Source organism: Apus apus, chromosome 10 (assembly GCF_020740795.1).
Source record: "Apus apus isolate bApuApu2 chromosome 10, bApuApu2.pri.cur, whole genome shotgun sequence".
NCBI lineage: Eukaryota > Metazoa > Chordata > Aves > Apodiformes > Apodidae > Apus > Apus apus.
In genome coordinates this window covers 5185745-5208819 of record NC_067291.1, presented here as the reverse complement: position 1 = coordinate 5208819, position 23075 = coordinate 5185745, and the positions used below count along the sequence as shown (strand labels likewise).

General features: G+C 39.7%; 1 protein-coding gene across 3 annotated transcripts in view; it reads right to left on the bottom strand.

Annotated features, from left to right (window-relative positions):
* The window catches only part of RORA (RAR related orphan receptor A), a 356756-nt gene that overhangs the window by 13838 nt on the left and 319843 nt on the right, over positions 1-23075 (bottom strand). For all 3 annotated transcript variants that reach the window (XM_051628156.1, XM_051628157.1, XM_051628158.1), the window contains 6 exons: positions 15004-15089; positions 7435-7576; positions 5433-5828; positions 2868-2989; positions 1636-1768; positions 822-929 (listed from right to left, as the gene is read on the bottom strand). In XM_051628156.1, the coding sequence (XP_051484116.1) occupies positions 822-929; positions 1636-1768; positions 2868-2989; positions 5433-5828; positions 7435-7576; positions 15004-15089 (987 nt within the window). The remainder of the gene's footprint in view (positions 1-821; positions 930-1635; positions 1769-2867; positions 2990-5432; positions 5829-7434; positions 7577-15003; positions 15090-23075) is intronic.

Here is a 23075-nt window from a genome sequence, read left to right as displayed (position 1 = left end):
ATGCTGTTACGCAGCTTGCGAAGTGGAGCCCTGCTTTGAAGGGGATTGCAACCTGATGGAAAAGGGCTCTTCTCTGCAGGTCTTAGCCTCAACCCACCCTACATTTCTAGATGTAGGTGGTAACAGATGAGAGTTATGTTTCATTGGAACCCACATCTGGTAACTGTGTTCTCTGAATAGTTTACATTCAGACCTTGTACCTTGAGGTGTTTTAGAAAAGCAGAGAATGCTTCAGTAATTGCAGAGCATTCTCCACTGCTGTATTTTCACTGCCCTTTCATCACATCCCAAGTCTATAACCAGTGAATTGTATCCTTTTGAAATTAGCAAGAATATACAGAGAAGAAAAATAGAAAAGTGATAAACTATGGTTTAATAAGAAAACTGATTTACAATATTTTACCTGCAAATAACTGGACTTTGCATATTGCATAACACTAACAACATCTTCCAAGCAGCAACATCAGTCTATCCAAAATTAGCTTAAAATATGCTGCCTCTTCCAACAGGATATATAGAATGTCACACTAGATACGGAATCTTGGATTCTGTTCTTAACAACTGTGTCCAAACTGCGCTACCCTGATCTAAGTGCTGCATTTCAAAACCAACAGTCCTTTACTGCATGGAGTTAAGCTGTTTTAACTCCTGAAATAAGCTTGGCCTCAAACAAAACCAGCAAGACTGCTTACAAAATAAGCAGCTTGAGCTTTGGAACTCCCTTAGTTTAATACTATAGCCTGAATTTTTTAAAGCAGCTGCCCCCTTGCTTTCCACCTTATTATTTTTATTCTAAGATATAATAGTTGACATTTCCTTACCTAAGGACTTGAAAACCTCTGGGCTAGCATACTTGCCATCAAAGTAGACTGTGTTGTTCTGGGAGTCAAAGGCACGGCACATTCTGATGAACACAACCTCTAAAGACCCTAAAACAGAAACAGTGTATGTTTGACTATTTAAGTAGAGACTACAGTTGCAAAGAGCAAGTGCAGATGTTTAAATGTCCTGTGTTCTGCTTTCAGTATCAGTCGATTAGGGTAGTAGGTTTCTGTGGTGTAAGAGAGCACAGTTCGATTTGCTAGTAGAATTAAAAGAATTCACATAAGCCCCTTTAGAACTTTTGCTAAAGCAAGTTATTTAATGCTAATAAACTTCAGTATTTCTTTACTGGAGTAATGAAGTCTTTGAAGTCAAAGCATCTCATTTAGATTTATGTTCACAAAGCTTTAACAACTTTGTTCAGTATTTGCAAATGGCATTACTGCTACATCTTGGGTAGAACAATCTGGATTTTTATGTTGAAAGATGTTATTCACTATTTTTAAGCCATCATCATCATCATCATCATCATCATCATCATCATCATCTTTAAACTTGTCCATCTTTACACATTCATTGTTCCCTTTTTTCATAATGAAAATTTCATATGTAGGCTTGAACTCATTCTGTCCAGAGTAACTAAGAAGGTATAGCACTTTAGACAAAGACACAGACCATTTATAAGGTTTCCCCCTGTAGTATTTTAAATGATCATTGTACAACACGTATATATGTGCATACAGTCACTGTATACAGGTAACACCTTCCTCAGTCAAAACTAATAGAAGCAGACCTTAAAACTGACCCACATACCTGCTTTTAAAAGCACAATTTGATCATTTTGACACAGTTCCATAAAGCCATCAATGCGTTTGGCAAATTCCACTACATACTGTATAGCTTCTGTTATTTTGACTGCGCATAACTGCCACATTACCTCCCTTTGCTGTTTGAGAGAGAAGAAAAATGGAAAAATTACTAATCAAGGTTTGGAAAGCCCATTTTCATAAAGTAAAACTGAGCTGGGAAAAAAAAAAAAAAGGTGGAATGAATTTTCTCCAGGATTTCTGGATACAGTCTTCCTGTAGGACCAGGGGAATTAATGTCAAAGCAAAGGCCTCATGTGGATCAGTGACAGTGCAAACACGTAAGACCTCATCAGTGATGTCAGAAGAGATCGATCCAGGCTGGAATGTTTTTATTTCATAAGCTGGAAATGTCAAAGTATGAAGATCCTGGTGATTTCAGTGGGAATTTTATTCACTGCATCAAGAAAAAATGTCAGTTTACACTAGCAGTGCACAATCATGTTTTCCCTGTCAACAACTGTATTTTGTCCTGCATCTCACTAGCTCATCTTCATTAAGGATATATATGAAAATATACATACAAAGATCATCTTGTTAACAATACAAAGAAGGCGTGCAAGTAGTGATTTTATCATTTCTTGGTAATGATTCAGAATGGAATTCCCTCATGAGCAAAAAAATTATATTCTTAAAGGTTAACTTTTTTTTTTTTTTAAATGAAAAATACATTCAAAGAACAGTGTGGTTTTATAATACTTTCAAAGACAGTTTTCCAAAAGTAGCCATTTGGTAGCAGTTTGTGGGTGAAGGCATATGGAAATACAAACATGGGACCCCTGGTGGCATGGGAGCACCCTGCTGCTCTTCTATAGGGGAAACCCAAACACCAAAGGACAACTTTTTGGTTTTGTTGTTGATCTGGGAGATTACAAATTCAGAAATGAACTCAACATGCCATTTAGGACTGAAAAAATGTCTGTGTCTTGTCCTTGTTTTATCAGTCACAGACAGACAGATTTTAGGAGTAGGTTTTTCCTTTTCCTGTAAAAATCACAAATGCAAAGGATGTCCTAACCACCTTGCAGCTTTTGATTCTAGTGTATTATTTTTTGATAACACAGAAAAATATACATTCCTGATAGTAAACAGAAAGCAGTGAAAAAGTGAATTTTGCAGTGTGTTATGGAAATACCACGCTTTAGAAAAAGCATGCCACAGTTTGGCATGCTTTTATACCTTGTTCTGATAGTTCTCAATTTCTTCCTGCAGAAAAGTCTGCCATGTTATCTGCTGTAGCTCCTCTCTCAAGTACTGGCAAGTTTCCATGTGTGACTTGGAAATATTCTGTGCAAGATGTTCTAAAAGAAAGAGCAGAAAGCAACACACATTACAAATGCAAAGCTATACCTGCAGGCCTGACAAAGTTAACATAGTCCAGCTGCAACGAAGGGGCGGGGAGAGGGTTAGCCGTCAATAAAAAAAATATCTATGTCTTTATAGCATCAGCAGCTCTGGGTGTGTTTCGCCCCACGCCAGCCCGCGGGTGTCAGGCCAGCCCGCACAGCCAGTCCGCTGCCGCCAGGGGGCGCGCGGTACCTCGGGGAGGCCCGAGCTGCGCCAGGCCCAGAAAGCGTTGGAAATACAGGGCAACTGGACACGCGGGAGCGTTCAGGCCATTGCAAATTCAGTAAGTGGTCTTGCCGCCTTTAACGAGGTAAAGCCAGCTCAGGAACCTGGCGAGTTACACATTTAAGTAGAGCCACAGAGAAAAACACGCATGAGCAAGGTGATGGACCCCTCACGGTAGGAATCTCCATGAGGACAGCCTTGCTGAATACCAAACACAGTGCATCATGCATAGGGAATACAACAGCACTGCCAGCCAGGCAGTAGATTTTCAAATGCTTTAGAAACTTTCTAATACAGAAGTACTGATTGTTACCACCTGTCTAGTGTTCTGTCAAGCAGGACACTCGCGTGGGTCTGCCTGTGAGGGCTAATGACCAAACCCAGCTCTTTACAAACTGAACTGCTGGACCAATTAGTCTGTTTAGTGTCATACGTACTGCATTCATAGCTTGATGTAAGATACTACCTGAAAAGTCTTTGGCAAATATCTGAGGTAAAATCACAATTATATGTGCTACCTGAGCAATCAATCTATAATGTAGAACATGAGGTAGTTTATACTTTAGTTGTCGTCATAGCTTTCTTGTATTTCACAGCAAGTTCTTTTTTTCTTACAACTGTGTACTTTAAACTTTGGTTGTCACTAGCAAGAACTGACAGCATTATACCTGTACTCTTGCAGGATACAGAAGGTGAAATATTATGGTGTTGTTCACAACCCTCAGCCTCAGTTCCGAACTGTATTTCAGCACACACCTAAATACTTTCATTGAACAGCCACACCTTTCTAAATTGAAACCTTAGTCTGGAAGACAAACATTCTTCAAACATTGTTTGTTAATGTCAATGCTGGGCACCCAAATCATGCTCTGTAGGGTTTAAATGCAAGCAGTGTGTAAACAAAGGTAAGGAACATGAGAAACTTATTTTAGGCCACTGTTCTACACTCCTGGTCTAGCAAGGAAAAGCCTTTCCTTTTTTTTTCTGTGGGTTTAATGTACATCTTTTACTAATTCCCACAAGAATATTAACAACAATTTGAGACAAAGATGGTGCCATAGCCTTTATCCTGATTTTTTTGGTCTCATTTTCACTTATCTGTAACTAAAGTTGTTTGAACTCAAGCCAGACGCAATATTTTGGCTGTCAAAACAAGTTATATTGCAGAGAACTGCATTCTGCAACATAAGGACATTAAAAAGTAAATCTTCTTGTCTTTTCCTTCCTGCAAAACTTCTCAAAAGAACATACACTAAAATAAACCAAGCAGTATTTTCTATTATATACTTGTCTCTAATTAAAAAAAAGTTAGTAAAAATAAAAAATTAACTTGGAATACCTGCTTTTAAAAACTATTTTTAAGTTTTCAAACTGGAGTAATTAGCAAAAATGTTGCTTAAGCAAGCAAAATGCCTGAGTTTTAAATGCCTGAGTACTTATATAAGTAACAGAATCTTAAAACCACTTCTCTCAGGTCCTGTTCCAGTTTGTTTATAACCAGTCCACACAGCACACTAACTTGAGTCTCAGATGTTGACAAGTCATGGTTGTGGAATTCAGCCCTAGTGCAATATATCAGGGAAGAGCTTAAAGAAAACAGGCTCATTAATGTGATCATTGTAAGAATCTCGGAAATTATCAAAACTTGCTACATTCAAAGATCTTCTTAAGTATCTGGGGCCAGATTGTCTTCAACCAGTGGCAAAGAGAACAATCCTCAGATTAGACTGGTGCTTTGGTTTTGTATTTCCCAGGTAGAGGACAGAAGAAAACTGGCCTAATCACTTTATGTTAGAAAATAAAGAGTATTGAGGTAATGAAAAAGATAAAATGTTCCAAAATAATCTGCAAATAAAGAAATACTCTGTCTGTTGACTCAGCGCTAAACATTAGCTTGTTAATCAGTATTCAAAGGATTCTATTACAAGCACTGAAAACAAACGCAACACCACTAGAGCGGCTCAGCCACAAGCTCCTGGAATTTTTAGTCCACTTCTGTAAGGTGTTCACCACATACCCCGGCTAGGGTGCTGTGCACTTCACAGAAGACTGGCCATACATGCTCACAGCTGTGCTGAAGCAGCATTCTCACTGTCACCTGGCTAAACGTATCACTTTAATCCAAAGGGTACTATTAAGACAATTACAATGGAAGCTTTTCTCTCTCATTACCTAATTCTGCCATGGACACAGTTGGAGAGGTCTCCCCATTTGTAAAAGAACAATAAGGGAAGAAGCCCGATGCTGGTGTGTAGTCACATATTGGTTCTGGTTTGATTCCATTAATATCAAGACCCGACTGATCTGGAGAAGGCTGTATGTCTAAGTAGAAGCTGCTAACTGCAGAGTCTGCTTTGCTACCTTCAGGGGTATGCCCATCAATGTAATTACTGAGGTCATCGTGTAGCTCTGTTAACCCATTGGTGGTGATATTGTATGTTGGTGTTAGTGGTTCTGCCTCTCCTGGTTGCTGCTGATGATCTCGCTGCTGCTGCTGCATTCGATGTTTCTGCACCTCCGCGTACAGGCTGTCCCTCTGCTTTTTTGACATTCGACCAAACTTTACAGCTGAAATACAGACACAGACTATGTTACATTTTTACAAATCCACTACTGCATTTTAATTGTCTTCAAATCCTACACCACAGGACACAATATAAAAGGCAAATCAGCAGGATGGGCAGACCTAAGAATCACTTGTCGGTCACGGGTAACATAGCTGCAGCATCTGCTCTTTGAAGGCTGTTTTAACATGCTACTTAAATGGACTATTACAAATCACTGTTCATTAACCGTCCCCTTCTATACAAAAAAAGGTTTTATATGTCCACCAAAGTTGACAGATGCATCTCTTCATCCTTCAAATCATACCTGGAAAAGTTGAAGCTAAACCAGAGTGTGCTGGGCCTGAAATAAACTGTCCAGTTCCTACCAGTTGTATATTCATACCACTAAGTGAACCTGGAGTTAGACAGAAAGGCATGGGGTCTGTCAAAAGCAAGCTTAACTGACACCAGGACCAAAGCACACCAGAAGAACCAAAGAACCTGCTTTCGTTGCAGCTTACTATGACAAGAAAAAAATCTTTACACAGTGAATCATTGTTAAACCTACATATATGTGTGTGTGTGCCTGCACGTGTATCTATCCACAAAATTATGACTCCTTTCAGAAGTACTAACATTAAGCATAAGCCAGAAGCAACTGGTTTACAACATCCAGGGAATTCCTAATAACGTAGTACACAACTTCTGGGACCTGTTATCAGCTGTGAAACCCTCATTGTTGAGGAAGGTGGTGACTACCAACTTGTACTTTTCTACGGGAAAGCAAACACGTCAGAGGGACTAGTCATTACATGATCAACCTTTTCAGGTTTTTTAGTTTCACGTCCAATAAAAAAATCAAGACAGTGTAATTCAAGAAGGAAATGCAATCTGAAAATGTCCTTAATCAGGCCTCATGTACACAGAGTAATGCATCTGGATTTGTAGAACATGTAGAGCTGCTGTCACTATGGCAAGGGAAAAACAATTTCATCTTCAGTTTGGGTAAGCAATGGCAGCTTTGTTACATCTGTGGGGTAGGCGTGCAAGGATCAGCTGCAAATCCAGTTCTAATTGAGTTACATAAGCTTCCATTTTACAGAGGTGGTTTTTTTGTCATTACACAAGGTGTAATTCTGAGCTTAATATTAACAGCACTAGCACACATTTTCTTCAGAATTCTATCTCTGAAAAAACACTGCTATTTTATCTTTGCATGTTTCCATTATTCATTATACACATGTTTAAACTTCTCTATATATTGCAAAACAATTCTGATCTGTACCAGTATGGTAACTAGTAGTACTTGCAGCTGTGTCACTTAAATTGGAGTGAAAATAATGCAGACAAAATATTAACATTAGACTAAAAACTGCATCTTCAAGAAGTGACCATAGGCAAAGCTGGGACCTATAATAGCTAAGTAGGGGAAAAAAAGAAATCCAATAACTTCTTACATGCCCCTATTTATATATATTTATGTGAATATATAGCAACATACAAAAACCTCACAATCTCAGCTATCAGCCTAATGCACAGTTATATTTAAAATCCTGTGCTGTTGAACACATGGCAAACTAAACATTCTTGTACTGTTGGCAGGTGTGCCTCTTGTCAGCAGAGCTCACCATCTCGAGACATCCCCACAGCAAGGCATTTCTGTAACCGGCAGTGTTGGCAGCGGTTTCTGCTGGTTCGGTCAATCAAGCAGTTCTTCTGACGAGGACAGGAGTACGTGGCATTACTTTGCTGACTCCTTCTGAAAAAGCCCTGCAACAGAATTGCAAAACACAAGTCAAGAAGCTGCTAGCTGATGGAGCAAATAAAGACTCTGAAAGGTACCATACCCAACAGAAAATGCAGTTCAAGTGCACTACAATCAACTAAAGGAAGTTAAGAGGTTTCTGAGTTATTTTCTTTCCTAGAGACAAACAAAACCCAGTAAATAGTAGGAAATGGAAATAGTTAAAAAATGTTGTGACACATAAAGGAATTACACATTTTTTCACTGATTTTACTGATCCCATATTACATATGGTACACCAGTTCTTTCCAAATGAGATAAAACTAATTATAGATCTAGATTTCCTTGATTTCCTATCTTTCCTGGGTCAGCATAGATCTCCAAAATAGGGAGGATTCAGCAGCTGCTACCCTGTTCTGCTCTCTGGAGATGACAATGGCAGGCTCTGATGCTTGGTGTCACCAAAGTTTGTGTGTTTAAAAATACAGAGCATGATGCTGAGCAGTTTCTTCTACTAAGAACAATTAAAAACCATGTTTTTCTTAATGAGTTTGATGCTGACAACTGAGGTTTTGTTCAACTCAGCACAGGGTTTAGATTTCTAAGGAGGGGGGATGCTGAAACAGGTTTTATGTATTACCTTTTTTCCTGAGTCAACTGCAGTGGGTAGACCCAACTCCAACCAAAGCTAGTGCTGGAAGGTTCCCCAATAGCTACAACTTCGTTCTCCCCATCAGAACGGCACATGTTATTAAGCACTGTGCCAGCTCTCTGCTTTGAAGTTAATTTCATCTTTTTGCCACAGACTGTCCAAACATTAGCTGGTGTGTGTGTAATACCTACTTCACAAGGATTCTGCAAAGATGTAGTCATTCTAGGGAGGCATTTGAGACCAGTGAGCCCAGTATTTTAGTTTTATTTTGCCACATGGTGGATTAATTAACAGCACTGCAAAGAAAACACTTCCTCAGAAAGGCTGGGCACTTTTTAATTAAAGCTGGACTTTTACCAATTTTTTATTTATTTGAAGGCCGTGCTCTGGACTCCCTCAGCACATACACACTCTTTCCAGACACTTAGTGAAATAATCAACAGGAAGGACTTCTGCATGACAAGTGAGAGACTTCCTAGCAAATTTCTTGCAGACAGAAACATGACACAACACTGAGATAAAGCCCCCCACTTGATCTTATGAGGAGGGCACCAGTCTTCATTGATCATGCTCCTTTTATTAAAGCTTGAAGAAGAACATGAAGTATAAAAAAAAAAATGAAGAAACTGAAGATGTCTGTCTTTAATCCTGTTTTCCTGTACATTGTTTCTCACCCATTTATTATTTTCATTGTTTCTATATGATTGAACTTTGAACTGTTTTTTAATATTTGTCAACAGTGAGATGATCGTCACTGAAACAGAAGGTATTGCACATACTGAGCTCTGCAGGAGTGCATTTCACTCTAAAGAAAACCTGAAATACCATGGAATTTTCTACTATTCCAACATCATGACAGATCCACCTGGAGGAACCAACCCTTAGGTAAGTTAACTAACCCTTAGTTAGCTTCGTTTCCAGTTCTCTTAGCCCCCTGAGTGGAGCCTGTCACCCCAGGACAAGTACACATGCAGTGAATGCAGTTCACTAGAAAAACAGGATTAGGACTTGACCTGATCTGTGACTTGACTGATCAAGGCTCTGCATCTCCACATTATCAGTCCCTTAACAATTCAGTTCTCCAAACACTTTAAGAGTTGCACTGAATGTCACGCTCACAAGTGAACTGCATTACATCTTCTGCCACCACTGTGATCCTGAAGGTCAGCTTAATCCATATGGTAAAACGAACCTGGCCCAATAGCCTCAAAGATCTGTATGTTTTCCTTTAGCTGAGATGTACACTGACTCTGCAGTGCCAGTTTGGCATGTATCTCTATAGAGAATAGTTTTGTCAAGCTGAGGATTATTTTTAGTATTACAATGGAGAAAATACTGGGCTTTTTGCTTTTCAGTTTTTCCCTAGAGACACAGCTGCTCAATACATTTTAGTGTACAATATATCAGCTAAGTTACAGCTTGAAGCTAAATTTGCAATAGAGCAGAAATGCCTGAAACTGGGGCCTTTAAAAGCTCTTGCGCTTTACAAACCAGAGAGGTAGTAGAGTGCTTTTGAAAACAAACCCTACAATGTTATGTGGGCATGTTGAAAACATCAGCAGTAACTGAAGCAAAAAACCCCTTGCCTCAGACTTCAGAAATTAATCTAACCTTGTCCAGAGCTCAGAAAGAGACATAACTGAGATTTGGCATTGAATTGACAATGAAGTTAAACCAAGGGGTTTTTACTCTCAAAGTTATTCTACATTGTTTTCATTTATTTGTGAGTTTTTTAACATTTTGGTGGTCCGTGGGTCTCGCATAAGACATGTAAGGAAGCATCATTCCAGGAGCATCTGTAAGTACATGTATTTTTTTCCTAGATTGTTTTTCTCCCCTTTTATTAGAAGAAGAGATGATATATTCTGTTGTTCTATTTCCTCGCTTTTGCCAGAGGCACAGCGCTAGCTGTAATTTTTCTACCAGGAAGGAGGTGGATGCATGCACGGTACACGTGTATACACTCAAGCATTATGCAAACCAGCCCAGGCCACAAGCTCTTAATTGCATGCATGTTCACCTCCATTATTTCACGTTCAGAGGATTGCCTAATGGGCCACAGGCAGAGTGGACCCTCCTGATAACACACACGAACAAAACTACTGCTGCACTAACAAACATCCCCGTGTCACCCCACTGGCTGAGGGCACAGCCTGACCCAAGGTCTCTGGTGGTGAGTGCATGGAGTCCTGTCTCCTGATGGCAGTGCGAAGATCCAGCTAATTCTGATGGTGTCACTGAGCTTTGCACATCTCCCTTTTTATGTAGATGTTTTAATACAGTGCCAAAAGAGCACAGCAGATTACAAGCCATAGCTTCTGCATTTCAGACTCCTATTTATATACAACATAATATATGGGTTTTCATAGGCTGCCAAGAAATCAAGTTTGCGAAAAAAGGGCACAAGAACTTTTCATCAGTCAGTTTGAATAACAACTTGTTAAAAAAGAACTTTGAAATGTAAATAGCTGTTTTCACAAAGTCTGTTAATAGTCTCGATAGCTTCACTGCTCAGTGGCTCAGTAGTACAGACATTTGTGTCTTGAGCTTGCTCCTTAGCAGGGGCAAAGCTGGTTGTGCTTCCCTGATGTCCCAAATGGCACAGCACAGGCTCCCTCTCCACTGCGGCACAGGCTGAAATGCTGATCTCATGTTTGGTCTTTTGACAAATTTTCATTTAATGAATTGATTCCTACAGTTCATTAACATGCCCACTTCCACTTCTGTATACACATATGTCTTAATTAGCTGCTCATTGGCTGTTTAATTACAAGAAAACAGCTGACAGCTGCCTTGCTGCATCCTAATGGCAGACGTTCTGGAATGACTGTATGCAAGCCTGTGACAACAAAGGCTTATTCATAATCCCATGATTTATGGCTAATACTTAAAGACTTCCACGTATCATTAAGTTTTGCAATATTCTAAGCAATTAACAATTAGTTGGGGGGGCTCATTCTTTTACTTTTTTTATAGCAAGCTATTGCAGATTTTCTTCAAAGAAACATATCATAAAAGTACACTTGTCATATGAAAGATGGGTGATCATTTAAATTGGATTTTTAACCCTTTTATGACAATGAGCACATACTTTAGTTGTAAAGGATACAGCAACAATATTGTTTAATAACTGTTAATAAAGTATCTGGTAACATTATTATAATGTCACTGAAAATGAGGAAAAAAATTAGCTTTACATATGTAATAAAATAGAGATTGTGCTTATCAGGTTATACAAGGCTTCTACCTAGCCCTTTCTGCAACATGGCTTTTCTGACATGGCTTTTCTTCTTTTCTAACACGTTTTGCTTGAAATTGGGTAGACAAAAAAAAAGGAAATGCTTCAAAAGCATTAATTCAGGGTAAATGTTTGCAATGCTAATATAACACTCCATGTTCAACAGAGTAGTGAAAAATTGGCTAGTATAGAAAGTGAATGAATGAACAAAAGCAATGCAAGATGGAAAGTGATAATACACCAGGTATTGTTTTCTGGAGTAACATTCTTTGCAGTTACACTGAATGAGACCATCTTATGTCTTAAATGACACAAGAGACAAAAGCCAGTACTTTAAAATCTCTGAAAATATCAGAAATGCCCAGACTGCCCTGTGTGGATGGTTTTGTGAGACCAACTGCATACACTAAGAGGGATTCTACTAATACATTTGTGGGTCACTTGGGTATGAACTGACACTATTGACAGCAAAAGCAAGTCACTGCATCTACAAATTAAAAGACATAGTTCATTAACAGCAACTTAATTTCAAACTACATATAACAAAAACTGGTCAGAAAGCTTTCAGTTACGTGAAGTGCAAGGGTGAAACCTGTAGAAGAGCAACAGAATCAGTAAAAGTCAGTTTGACAAGAGCTTGTTTGTGATTTCATACATGTTACAGACAAGGATTGCCAAGTAGATCTTTGCAACTAAAACCTCTGTTTCTGTTTTAAATAAAATTGACTTCTGGTGGTTACTAGTATTAACACAGCAGCACTTAAGTTAGCATTACTGTTAAGTAACAAAGTTCACACCAAACTCGAGTGAAAAACAGTAAGAGCTGAAAACATCCCATTTTGCTGCTGCTCTTGCTGCCTGTAGATCATTTTTGACAGGCCTGGCTTGAGAGGGCAGCAGCACATCTGTTCCCTTCTGAGGACCAAGGCTCCAATCCTGCCATCTGATGCACATGGATGGGTTTGTAGCACCTGTGCAGACTCTCACTGACTCGTCTGGGAGTGTCCACTGGTGCAGGACATTGGCTCCAGGGATCAGAGCACAGGACTGGGAACTAGGTTTTCACAGCAAAGTACTTTTTACAAAGGAAGATCTAGCATAACATGAAGAGCAATGTAAGCATGCTCAAACCTGCAGAGATCATACCCACAGAAAAGCTGGGGAAAAAACATACCAATACACACCTGGCTCTGGCAGAAGCCAAGCTGCGCCAACTTTTTCACCAGCCAAAATAGTTCTGTTGGGTGAGACTTTGTTGACATTACTGTGGAAGAGCATGGCACAAACAACATCCATCTGCTACACTAGGGCGTTTTAAATGCTGTCCAGGCCATGATAATTTAAACTCTTTTGTGAGTTGTGCCCACTAGCACTCCCCTGTCTGTCACTACTGGCATGTCATCTGGCCTCTAGCATTAGAGTGACCGACAGTGTTAGTCCCCTTCTGAAAGGACAGTAACTTAGTTGATATTAATTTGCTTTAAAATTCTGCCTGAAACTGTATGGCTAGAAAACTTGATTATTGCTACTCCAAGAGATGGTGAAAATGTCTAACTTCATAGGGCCACCATCTGTCTTACACACACTCTGCTTTCAAGGTTCAAATGGGTTTCAGTGTGCTGAGCCCATCTGCCCACCTGCCTTCCCTCTTGTCCTTTCCCACCAGCTGACCATTCTGGTGGGTTTCTCAGAAGCAGATCAAGGATTGCACATTGCTCCCAGAGAACTCAATATATACATAATTCGAAGAAAAAACAGTTGTTCTAAAACATGAGGAGCTGCACATGCATTTCTCACTATCAGGCTAGCATCAATTATTCTGACTGCTGGAGGTACACAAAGGACTTCTCTCCTAATAACTCACATTTGCATTTATTCCTGGGAAAGTACAATCACTCTGATGGAGGAATGCCCAGTGGATCTACTTGTTGCTTCCCCACAGTGCTAGGTGCCTACCAGTTACAAAATACCTAGTGGGACTGGGAGCACTGTGTGCTCTGTTGCTTCATGCATGCAGCTGTCCTGCTGCTTTTTGTGGAGGCTTTTCTCACACAGGGGGCTTAGGAGAAGGCAAGGCCAAAGATCTGCATGAAGATGAAGCAAAAGATAACACAGCTGGCAACTTTCCTTCGGCAGCCTGTTCCTGTTCTGCAACAAGCCATGTTGAGAAAGGCCCGTTCTCATAACCCCAGTCTGTTGGGAATGGTGTTCATGATGGATCTTGAGGCAGTCTCAGGGATGCTGGTCCCAGACTGGTTAAGGACTCAACAAATCTCAGACCCTGAACATAACTTGATACTCTTTGGATGGTCATACAGCAGATTTCTCACTGCAAATGTTTGCCACTTCACACAGCTGAAATCTGATAAATGCTGCTCAACCACATAAAGCTGAAAAAACTAACCACTTTATCATCAAAGCATTTTTAGTGCATTTCTTGCATTTTCCACAGCAACAGTAGTTACAAAGGGCAGAAAATGCTGTTCTCTATCATTCAGACGGTCTTTTTTTACTTTCTTCTTACCAATACTTCCTTGAGACTGACAGAATGTGTTAATGAAAACATAAAAATCTTCTGTGGAAAAAAAATACAAGAGATGTGTATAATGTGAAAGCAAGGAAGTTACTTTTTGAAGATGAGCAGTAGATACCAAGCTTGTCAGGTGAGCAGACTAAAAACTATCATAAATTCTTCACACATAAAGTGTAGATTAACAGTGGAAAACTTATCAGCACGGGACTGCAACCCGTACATACATGAAGAGAGCAACAAGCTAGAACACAGCCGTGCTCACTGTGTCATTTCCAAGCTGGTGCTAGAATTCTGTACTAGAGATAAAAAGGAGTGGTTAACTTCACAGTGCTCTGGCACTGTGTTAGCATTGTCTGATTTAATTCTTGGCTGTGAGAGACAAAATAATACAAGATATAATACTTCTAGTGTAATCTTTGGTTCACACAAGTTACTGAAGGTACAAATCCAGAAAGAAATCCAAAGCCTAAACCTACACAGGAATGGTTGCATCGCAAGGGATAGTCACTGCTTCCAGGGAGACCTGAGTATGCCTGACACCAGTAGCACGTGCTGATTGTGCAGCAGCATCTTCTATAGCAAACAGAACAGATTTGTAACTGTAGCAGATTACAAAAGAAAATTGAGAAGTCACAGAACTCTTGCATATTTCAACACAGCTTCTTAGCACTTTACAAAGCAAAAATGAAGAAGGAGAGGCAAGGAAGCCCCAAACTCCCTCACAAGTGAATCCACAAGGTGTGCTAGAAGCAGATCATCTTTCTGTACATTCGCTTATTCACAGAGAGACAGTTTATGGCACACACAGCACAACTGCATCATTTTTGAAACTTGCCTCAAAATCTGCATGTGTGTCACAAAAATGCTCTAATTAAAACCCAAATAAAAGTACTTCAGAAACCCAGCTGATTTCCTATTGAGACAAAATCCACTGATTCACCTTTGGTGCAATGCTTGCTCTTTAAAAAGGGAAGTAATCTCTGTCAAAAAGCTAAATGCTGTTTTAAGACTTAATATTTTAGAAGCTTACCTTGCAGCCTTCACATGTAATGACACCATAATGGATTCCTGATGATTTGTCTCCACAGATCTTGCATGGAATAATTTCAATTTGAGCTGCAACAGAAGCACGCAACCAGTTAATTACATTTTCTTTTAAACACCTTATAAAAGCATTCCCTGATCAGCATTTGTACAGTGAAAACTAATAACCTGCTAAACATTATACTGCATTAACTATTCATTGCTGAACTGCAAGGGTCCCCCGGAGCTTTGGAGTAAATTATGGCTGCTCGTTATATAATAGCTTTTGGGTTATTAAAATGGGTCATTTGAGAAGGTGTTTAAGAACCCACAAGAAGGCTAGAATCAGCATTTCAAAGCCAGAAAGGAGAGCTCACATTTTGACCAAAGAGCTACAATGACACTAGGAAGGTTTCTTCCAATCTCATGCCTCTGAGATCATAAAAAGTAATTTTGAAGTTTGCCCTGCCTGAAAATGAATGCAACACCTTTACCAGAGGGTCACCATCGTGCCACCCAGTTCACACAACTGGCCAATGCAAAAGAGAAATAACAAGGTAAAGAGGAACTGTATTTTACGCAAGAAAACCAAAATTCAGATACTTAAATTGAAAGTGAGTTATCAGTACATATTTGTGTATTAGCTACCACAGAACAAAAGAGGGTCAAAAATACAGCAGGATTGTAGCCAGCTTACAAAAAACAAAGGAGCTGGCACAGTCTAGAAAATGCCATCAAGATATATGATGTGAAAGCTCTTACTTTTAAAATTGAACTTCATACCTATAAAAACACACCTACGGAATTCAGTTTAGTGCATGGCAAAAATCTCTGTATGTATCTCTAAATCCCAGCAGCTTCCCTTCTGAATACATGGATTTAAGAAGGGACTTGTGTATGCTCAGGAATAACTCAACTGCCACAAGTCTTTTTGGATAGGACCGTGCCGACAGTCCTTTACAGTATCACAGACCAGCAGTCCACATCTCAGATGTGCTCCCAGAAACACAGACTGTGTGCATTAGGTAGATAACTACAACATCCCAAGAAAGGCCTTTCTTTGCCACAGTGGTGTTAGGATCAGGCTACATTGGTTTTCCTGAACTAGCCTAGTCCGAACAGGAGTAGAAACACAACTCTTGCTGTCATATATTAAAAATCAGAAGTGCTGTTAAGTCTCCTGTGAAGAACTGAAATCCATTCACAAGGTCCCAGATTGCTTCAGAGAGCTTTTATTTAATCCAGTTTATAACTAACTAGACTGTGACAACACATAAGATCACATCTAGTACTGTCTTACAATGGAGCAGCTCTAGCTTTAGCTGTACTCTTAACACCATTTTCAAAAAGTCATGCCCACTTTTACAAACACTGCATTTTACATGCCATTAAATCCCTAACTGACTGTTTACTGTTAAACAAGAATCACCTCCCAATGCTACTGTGTTCTGCTTCGCTGCAGTGCAACATCGTAGCTCAGGATCAGGCCAAAACTGTAAGATAACTATAAACTAGAAGACCAGGTTGACTGTGCTACAATACTTCAAAATATTCTCCAGACAACAAAAAATGCAGTGATCAGAGCAGCTGAGTAGTACCCGAATAGTCCCCATTTGCTCCCAGGAGCCCAAAAGCAACTCAGATGCTCTGCCGAGGAAAGCAGTGCCCAGTAGCTATGGGACTACATTGGAGTTTTCCTGACAGTTCCAAATCAGCAGCTTTCAAAATATTTTCATGCAGCAGGACACCACTTGCATCTGCTTCCATCATAAGGATATTTTTATATTCTGGACCTTTAATCCCCCACCTTCCCTGAAGCAACAAAGCAATACACTGAAATTAAAAGGTCTGTTTAGGACATTTAAGAAAGGAAATGCTTCTTCCCCGCAGTCCTGCAAAAACGGTTTTAATTCCACTTTGCTCTCAGCTAACACATCAAATACAATGGAGCAGGAAGTGAACTAATAACAGAGAAATATATAGTGTGTACTATTTTATTAATGTGTAACACTAATTACTACTAGAGCATGATATGCTTACAAACAAAGCTGCCAGCAGACAGGGTAGCATAACCCCACTTCACACGAACAAATTGAACAGACTGAAATTCAGAGAAACTCAAATCTGTGTAACATGCAGCTCAAACTCAGAGAGTGATCCTGTGGGCAAATTCCAAGAACACATCTACTGACTCCCAGGTATGCCTTTTTGATAGATGATTACTATCAGCAGCCTTCTCCAAGTCCTTTGACAGGGTAGTGACAAGGCTTATCTCAACAGCTACAAAGCTGTGTATTTCTTACATTTCTATACATAATTACTGCCTTATTTTGTATAAGTATAATATAATTAGATATTGTTTATCTACAATCTCCAGCACATTAGTTAAATCACCCATGAAGCCTGTCTATGCATTGAGTAACAGGACACGTGCAGAATTTTTCTGGAGAAATGTAACATGCCTTCAGAGTGATGGCCTGAAGTTGGGTTACTAACAGTCTGAAAGGTGCCATAATTAGTCCCAAAAGCATTTTCCAGGGTGCTTTACTGTTAGAAGAGAATCTGCACAGATTCACAGGCTCCAGCTGTGCCAGCATTTGCCAACTACTGTATGTATGAGCAGCAGCACCAAATAATGTTTTTTTAGAACTCCAGATTTCCTTGAATTTACTGCCTCTTCAAGGTACTTACTTTCAATTACGTATGCAGCATTTGAAACTTAAACTTACAGTTTCATTCCAAGATACAGAACAGTGGCATGCAACTCAGAAGCATAAGTCAGTTGGGACTGTCACAACCAACTGTATTACAAATTAATGCATGGAAAGACATGAGATCTATTACTGCTCCACATTCTTACCTTTGCAAATCAACTCATTGAAACAGAATCCCTGTTGCAAGTTCATATGCTTTCCATATAGCATGAAAGGACTTAGATACTTTAAACTTACTAAATGCAAATTGCCTGTGCCAAGATTATGGATTTTTCTTATGATGGTGAAAATATTTTCCCCACTGTTAACTTTGACATGCAAATATGTACTCGCTAAAAGCTTGTTCTTATGCAAACAAGGCAGGTGGGAAATATTTTTACATGTCAAGAATATGTTCCAACTTGGTTTTTCACATTCCCACAGTTACTAAAAGCTTCCTACAGTGCTCACATTAATTGTACCTGTTCAGTACTTAGATATATTTATATGGTATATTTTCCAAGATTATATAAAATACTCTTAATTCATGTTTTAGACTAGAATTAGCCTAAATTACAGTTTACAGTTTCTGTCTCCTGGGGTGGTGCTCAGGCTGATTCTGGTTCATGCATGAGCAAATTATTTCTTAAATATGAATTGCAGAAAAAAAAATAAACTCTTGTGGTTGCTTAGAAACTGCTACAGATACCCAGGTGACAGATGTAGTTTGTATTCCCAGATTAAAGGCCTAAGAATCTTTCACACCCTGAAATAACAGTGCTCCAGAATACTACCAAGGATGTCCTGTGCCAAAGGCAGCAATGAATAGGGAGGGATAAAAGCCCAAACAAACCACCAAGAGCAACAAATGCAAGCTCAAGCACAGAGACCCACTGCAAGCATCAAACAAGTTGCTACAGAAACAGCTCCTGAGAGAGAACTGACCATTAAAGGCTGGAGGTATTAATCATCACAAACTGAGGAGGTAAACTTGTCTCCATAGGAAAGGGCATCTGTCTGCCAGTAAGATCGCTCAGTATTTTTTACTTTAACGTGTAGATGTTCCTATCACTGGAATGTCTGGTAATCTTCTTTCTGCTCTAACATCACAAGATCATTATTTCAAAGCAGGAAAATTGAGTGCAGACTCTTTGATTTGTTCAAAATCAGACACAACAGGAACTTGAGCCCAAGAATTACAGGGAAAAAGACTGTGTTTTTCCCAATCCTTTCTTCTTCCTTCATCCACTGTGTCTTCACTTGGTAATTACCTGCAGTAGCTCAGGCATGCTTAAAGTACACCATTGCCTTCACCCAATTCCTAGTGAACGTGCCTACCAGATAACCGGAGAGCACTAAATGACATCTTTTGTTGGCATCTAGAACTGGCAAATACGGCTTATTCTCTGCAACTCCAGGCTCCACTTCTTTCCCCAAATCTGGAACAGTTTCACTGGGCTTGCCTGCCTTTTTCAAGCTCCCTCCCCCAACCAGCCCCCCTAGAGAGCTTCTCTATTAATTCCCGCATGATGAAATGCTGCTTTATTCCTTGTCTGGTTTAAGCAGTAGAGGAGGAAAGAAATCTAAGTCTGTATTTGTAAGGAAATGCTCTGCACAAGCTCATAATATTCTTTAGTTTCTTCCTTTCTAACAACCTTGGGCATACTCCAGTGAGCACAGAACCCTTACAGCCAAGCAAAGCTTGGGACATCCTTTTTGCCAGTTCTGCCATTTAAGTAGAAACATATTGAGCCTCAACCCAGGAAAGCATATTACCAGCCCACCCTGAAGAAAACATTTTGCAAAAAAAAATATTTTCCAAAGACAGAAGTTTTCTCCTCCTCATTAGGATGTCTGAATTAAATGTTTCTTTCTACTGAATAAACTGTCTTGGGGTAGAAAGAGTTTTACCATTCCTCCTCCTGCTTTGACACTGTTATTTTAAAATTCTACCTTCACACACATCTCAGATTTGGTGTCCTGGAACTGGCTCTTCAATAGAAGCAAAAATTGGTCCCCATTACTGCCTTTTAGGTGAGATTTACCTAGCTGACCTGAGCTATCTTGGAAGTCGCATAATTGACTGATGTTTTGTCTGAGGTTTGTCTGCTTCTAGAGTGATGAGGAAAGGAGGGAGAGAGAGAAAAAGGAAGGGAGGGAGAAACAGAAAGCAAGAAGGAGAAAGGGAGAAGGGGTATGATTCATCTAATTTAAGACAAGTGAGAAGAACCCCTAAGTGGAGATAGCTCCTCTCCACTCACCAGAGAAGCAATTTAATGATACCTTAATCACAAGCCTAACTTTTAGAAAGCGAAAGTCAGGTGTTTCCTACTGCCTCTTACTATTTCTGAATTTAAAAAAATAACATGTTCTGAAAACGAAAACCTGTGTAGAAGGTGCTCCCTTCCTTCTCTGTGGTACCTGGGGTCCCAAGCACCTGTGGATGCTGGCACCACTGAGATAAAAGCTTTTCTATGGAGGTGCCCATGATAGCTCCCACCCTTCAGCTCTCAAGGTAGCAGTATCAAGAAATTCTGGGTATACACATTCCTTTCTTAGTCAAGATGGATTTAAGCACATTCTGGTTAGTCTGCCAGACCAGTCTCTATTTCTTAAAACCTCTTACAAGCCACGGGCTTTGTGAGGAAAGCACCCTAAACAGAATTGCTAGCTGAACTGAGAACTTTCCTTGCGGCTATATGCGGGGTACACACAAGAGCCAGGACTGCAGGTTGGCTCTCCCAGGTCTCAGGGGAATACTTAAGAAGTTACCCTTTCTGTGACTGCAAGAAAAGCTTAAATTCCTTTCCCTGAACGTGGCTGGCCTGCCCCCACTTCATAGGATATGTACAATTTAGCAGCTAATTCAGAAGGCATTTGAAATAAATATAATACATATACAAATTGGGCTAACCTGCTTCTAAAGGCATGCAGCTTGTGCCAGACATCACTGCTAGTGCTGTCTGTAAGTATATTGATTAAATTAGGAAGCATACATATTCACTGTCATATTCATACATATTCATTGACTCAAACAGGGTACTGCATGTAATGTGGTATTTAAAGCAACATAATATCTGATCACAAACTGAATTAACAAGGAATGATTTTACTATATAATATTCTAATCTTCTTGCATTTTCAGCTTCATTACCTAAATAATTTGCTCTGTCATGTACCCTAAGTAATTTGAGCTGGCTGCAGATGACTTGCCTTGGAACACCTGCAGCTCCCAAACGCTGCAGTTGGACTGAGCTGGAAGCCAGTAGCAGCACAGAGCTGCCCATACCAGTGATAAACCACATTAAGTGACCATCTGTCCACTCATATATATTAAAATACTTAAACCCCACGTACTTCTAAGGATGATGGCTATTTGGTAGATGTCTGAGGCATTTCTAGAACACAGTGTTTTGACCAAGAGCTGATGGAATTTACCTGCCCAGTCCTTGAACAAAGGTTTGTTTATTTTATATGCCATGCCCACCATAATGGCCTGGCTACAAGCAGCCCTGCTGGGGATTGCAGTGATACAGCTTGTAACAAGTCACTCCCTAGAAGAACTAACACAGCCTGGTATCCTGGAGATTTCTGTCTCATGGCTGCATTATCTGGGGTCCAGTAAGGCTGAAATTCTAGCAGAAGCCTTGCCAGTATGTATGTGGGACGTACCTTGCATCTTCCTCTCCTTTACAGATCCTCCTATTGTTGAGCTGTGCAGTATCCCTCACTGGATTATTAGTTGGGGATCTTTCTGGTTATGTTTTTCAATTTTCATAAAACATGCAGGAACACATCTTTGGGACTGCTGATGCTCCTGAGCTTGGCTGGAATAGTTTTTGGAAATGAGGAGGACTGGGATGGTGGGCAGAAAACCAGACAAACACAAACAACCTCTCCAAGCCTTGTTTCCTTAGGAAATCACACTAGTAATAAAATAAATACTGAGGTTATGCTGGTACAAATCCTTTGAAGTCTGTGGGTGTGATGGGTGGAGTAGAAACGAACATGGCCACCAAAGCATTAATTAAAAGTAAGGTATGAGCAACACCTCAAACACACAAGGCAGAAATGCTGCAATGCCAGGACTAGATCTTTGGGCCTGAACACAGCTGGATCCCTCTCGGTAGGTCACCTGACCCAGTGCAGCATTCCATAATGTGAAAAACATTCGGCTTCAAGGAGTATGAAAGGAGATGCACAATAAATACCACCTGAGCACTTCAGGGGCTTACAAGAGTGACTTGCAGGAATAAATCTAAATTCTTACAACCTTTGATATTGATTTGGACCCATGGAAGGGAACAGTGCAGTAAGAGCTCCTATTCTCATGCCAGGATCAATGATGTTTTTGGGTTTTGTGTTACTTTAAGCCAAAAATTTTAAAGAACTAAAGCTTGGCTATTACATGATGCATTGGCTTCAACGAAGACACCTGAACACCTAATTAAAGAAATATGGAAAATGGTTTGGGTTCTCTAATAGGCAAAATTGTTTCTGTGAAGTGCTTGTGGTGAGGTTTCTTGTGTCATTTTAAGGTTATAATCAAATAGAAAATTGCTGAAAAACCCTTAATACATCATAATAATATTAATTCTTATAAAGAAAAATTAAAACCAAATACCAGCACAAACAATCTAGGACTTCTGTAAGTGTTCAGGAGTACAAACAAGCAAAAAAATGATTTAGGCTTTTCAGAGGAAGTCAGATATTTGCTCCCTCTCAATCATGTGTGCAACACCAAGTGATTTTTATTTTCCTTATGGATAACATTCTGATTTCTCTCCAGTGTCTTGGCTTTATCCATCCAGAATTATTCTCATTCTTATTTGACCCAGTAATGCAACTTAGTATCTCAACATTTTTATGACCAAGCAACTGAATACTTATTTTTCCTTGTAATTTTGAGGAAAAAAAGACCGATAATCTAATTTGCAGCTGAAAACGAGATGCTTTTTTATTTCCTTTGTTGAAGGAATGACAGGTAGAGACAACTCTAATCATATTATGAGATCAAACCACAGACCAAACTGTATCACCAAAAAACTGAACTACAAGCCTAGGCTCCAAATAATCAGGACTGCCATATACAGATGTGTTCAGTTTTCCAGGAGCACAGATAAGGAAGTAGTTCTTCAGACAAGCAATCCTTTGTTACTTCCCAGGACATACAACCGACATCTTCCCAGTTTATGAAGTTGAGCGAGTTCCAAAAGCTCCAGTTCTGTTACTACTTTCATGAACTTAAACACAAATCATGAAGGTGGCTGAAATACACACCAAGAGATGTTCCCTGCAATAAGGCAGAGAATAATGACATTCTTTTGAGAAGACAGAACCACAAAAAACTGAAGCACCCACTCTGAATATAAATTCTATCTTTTGA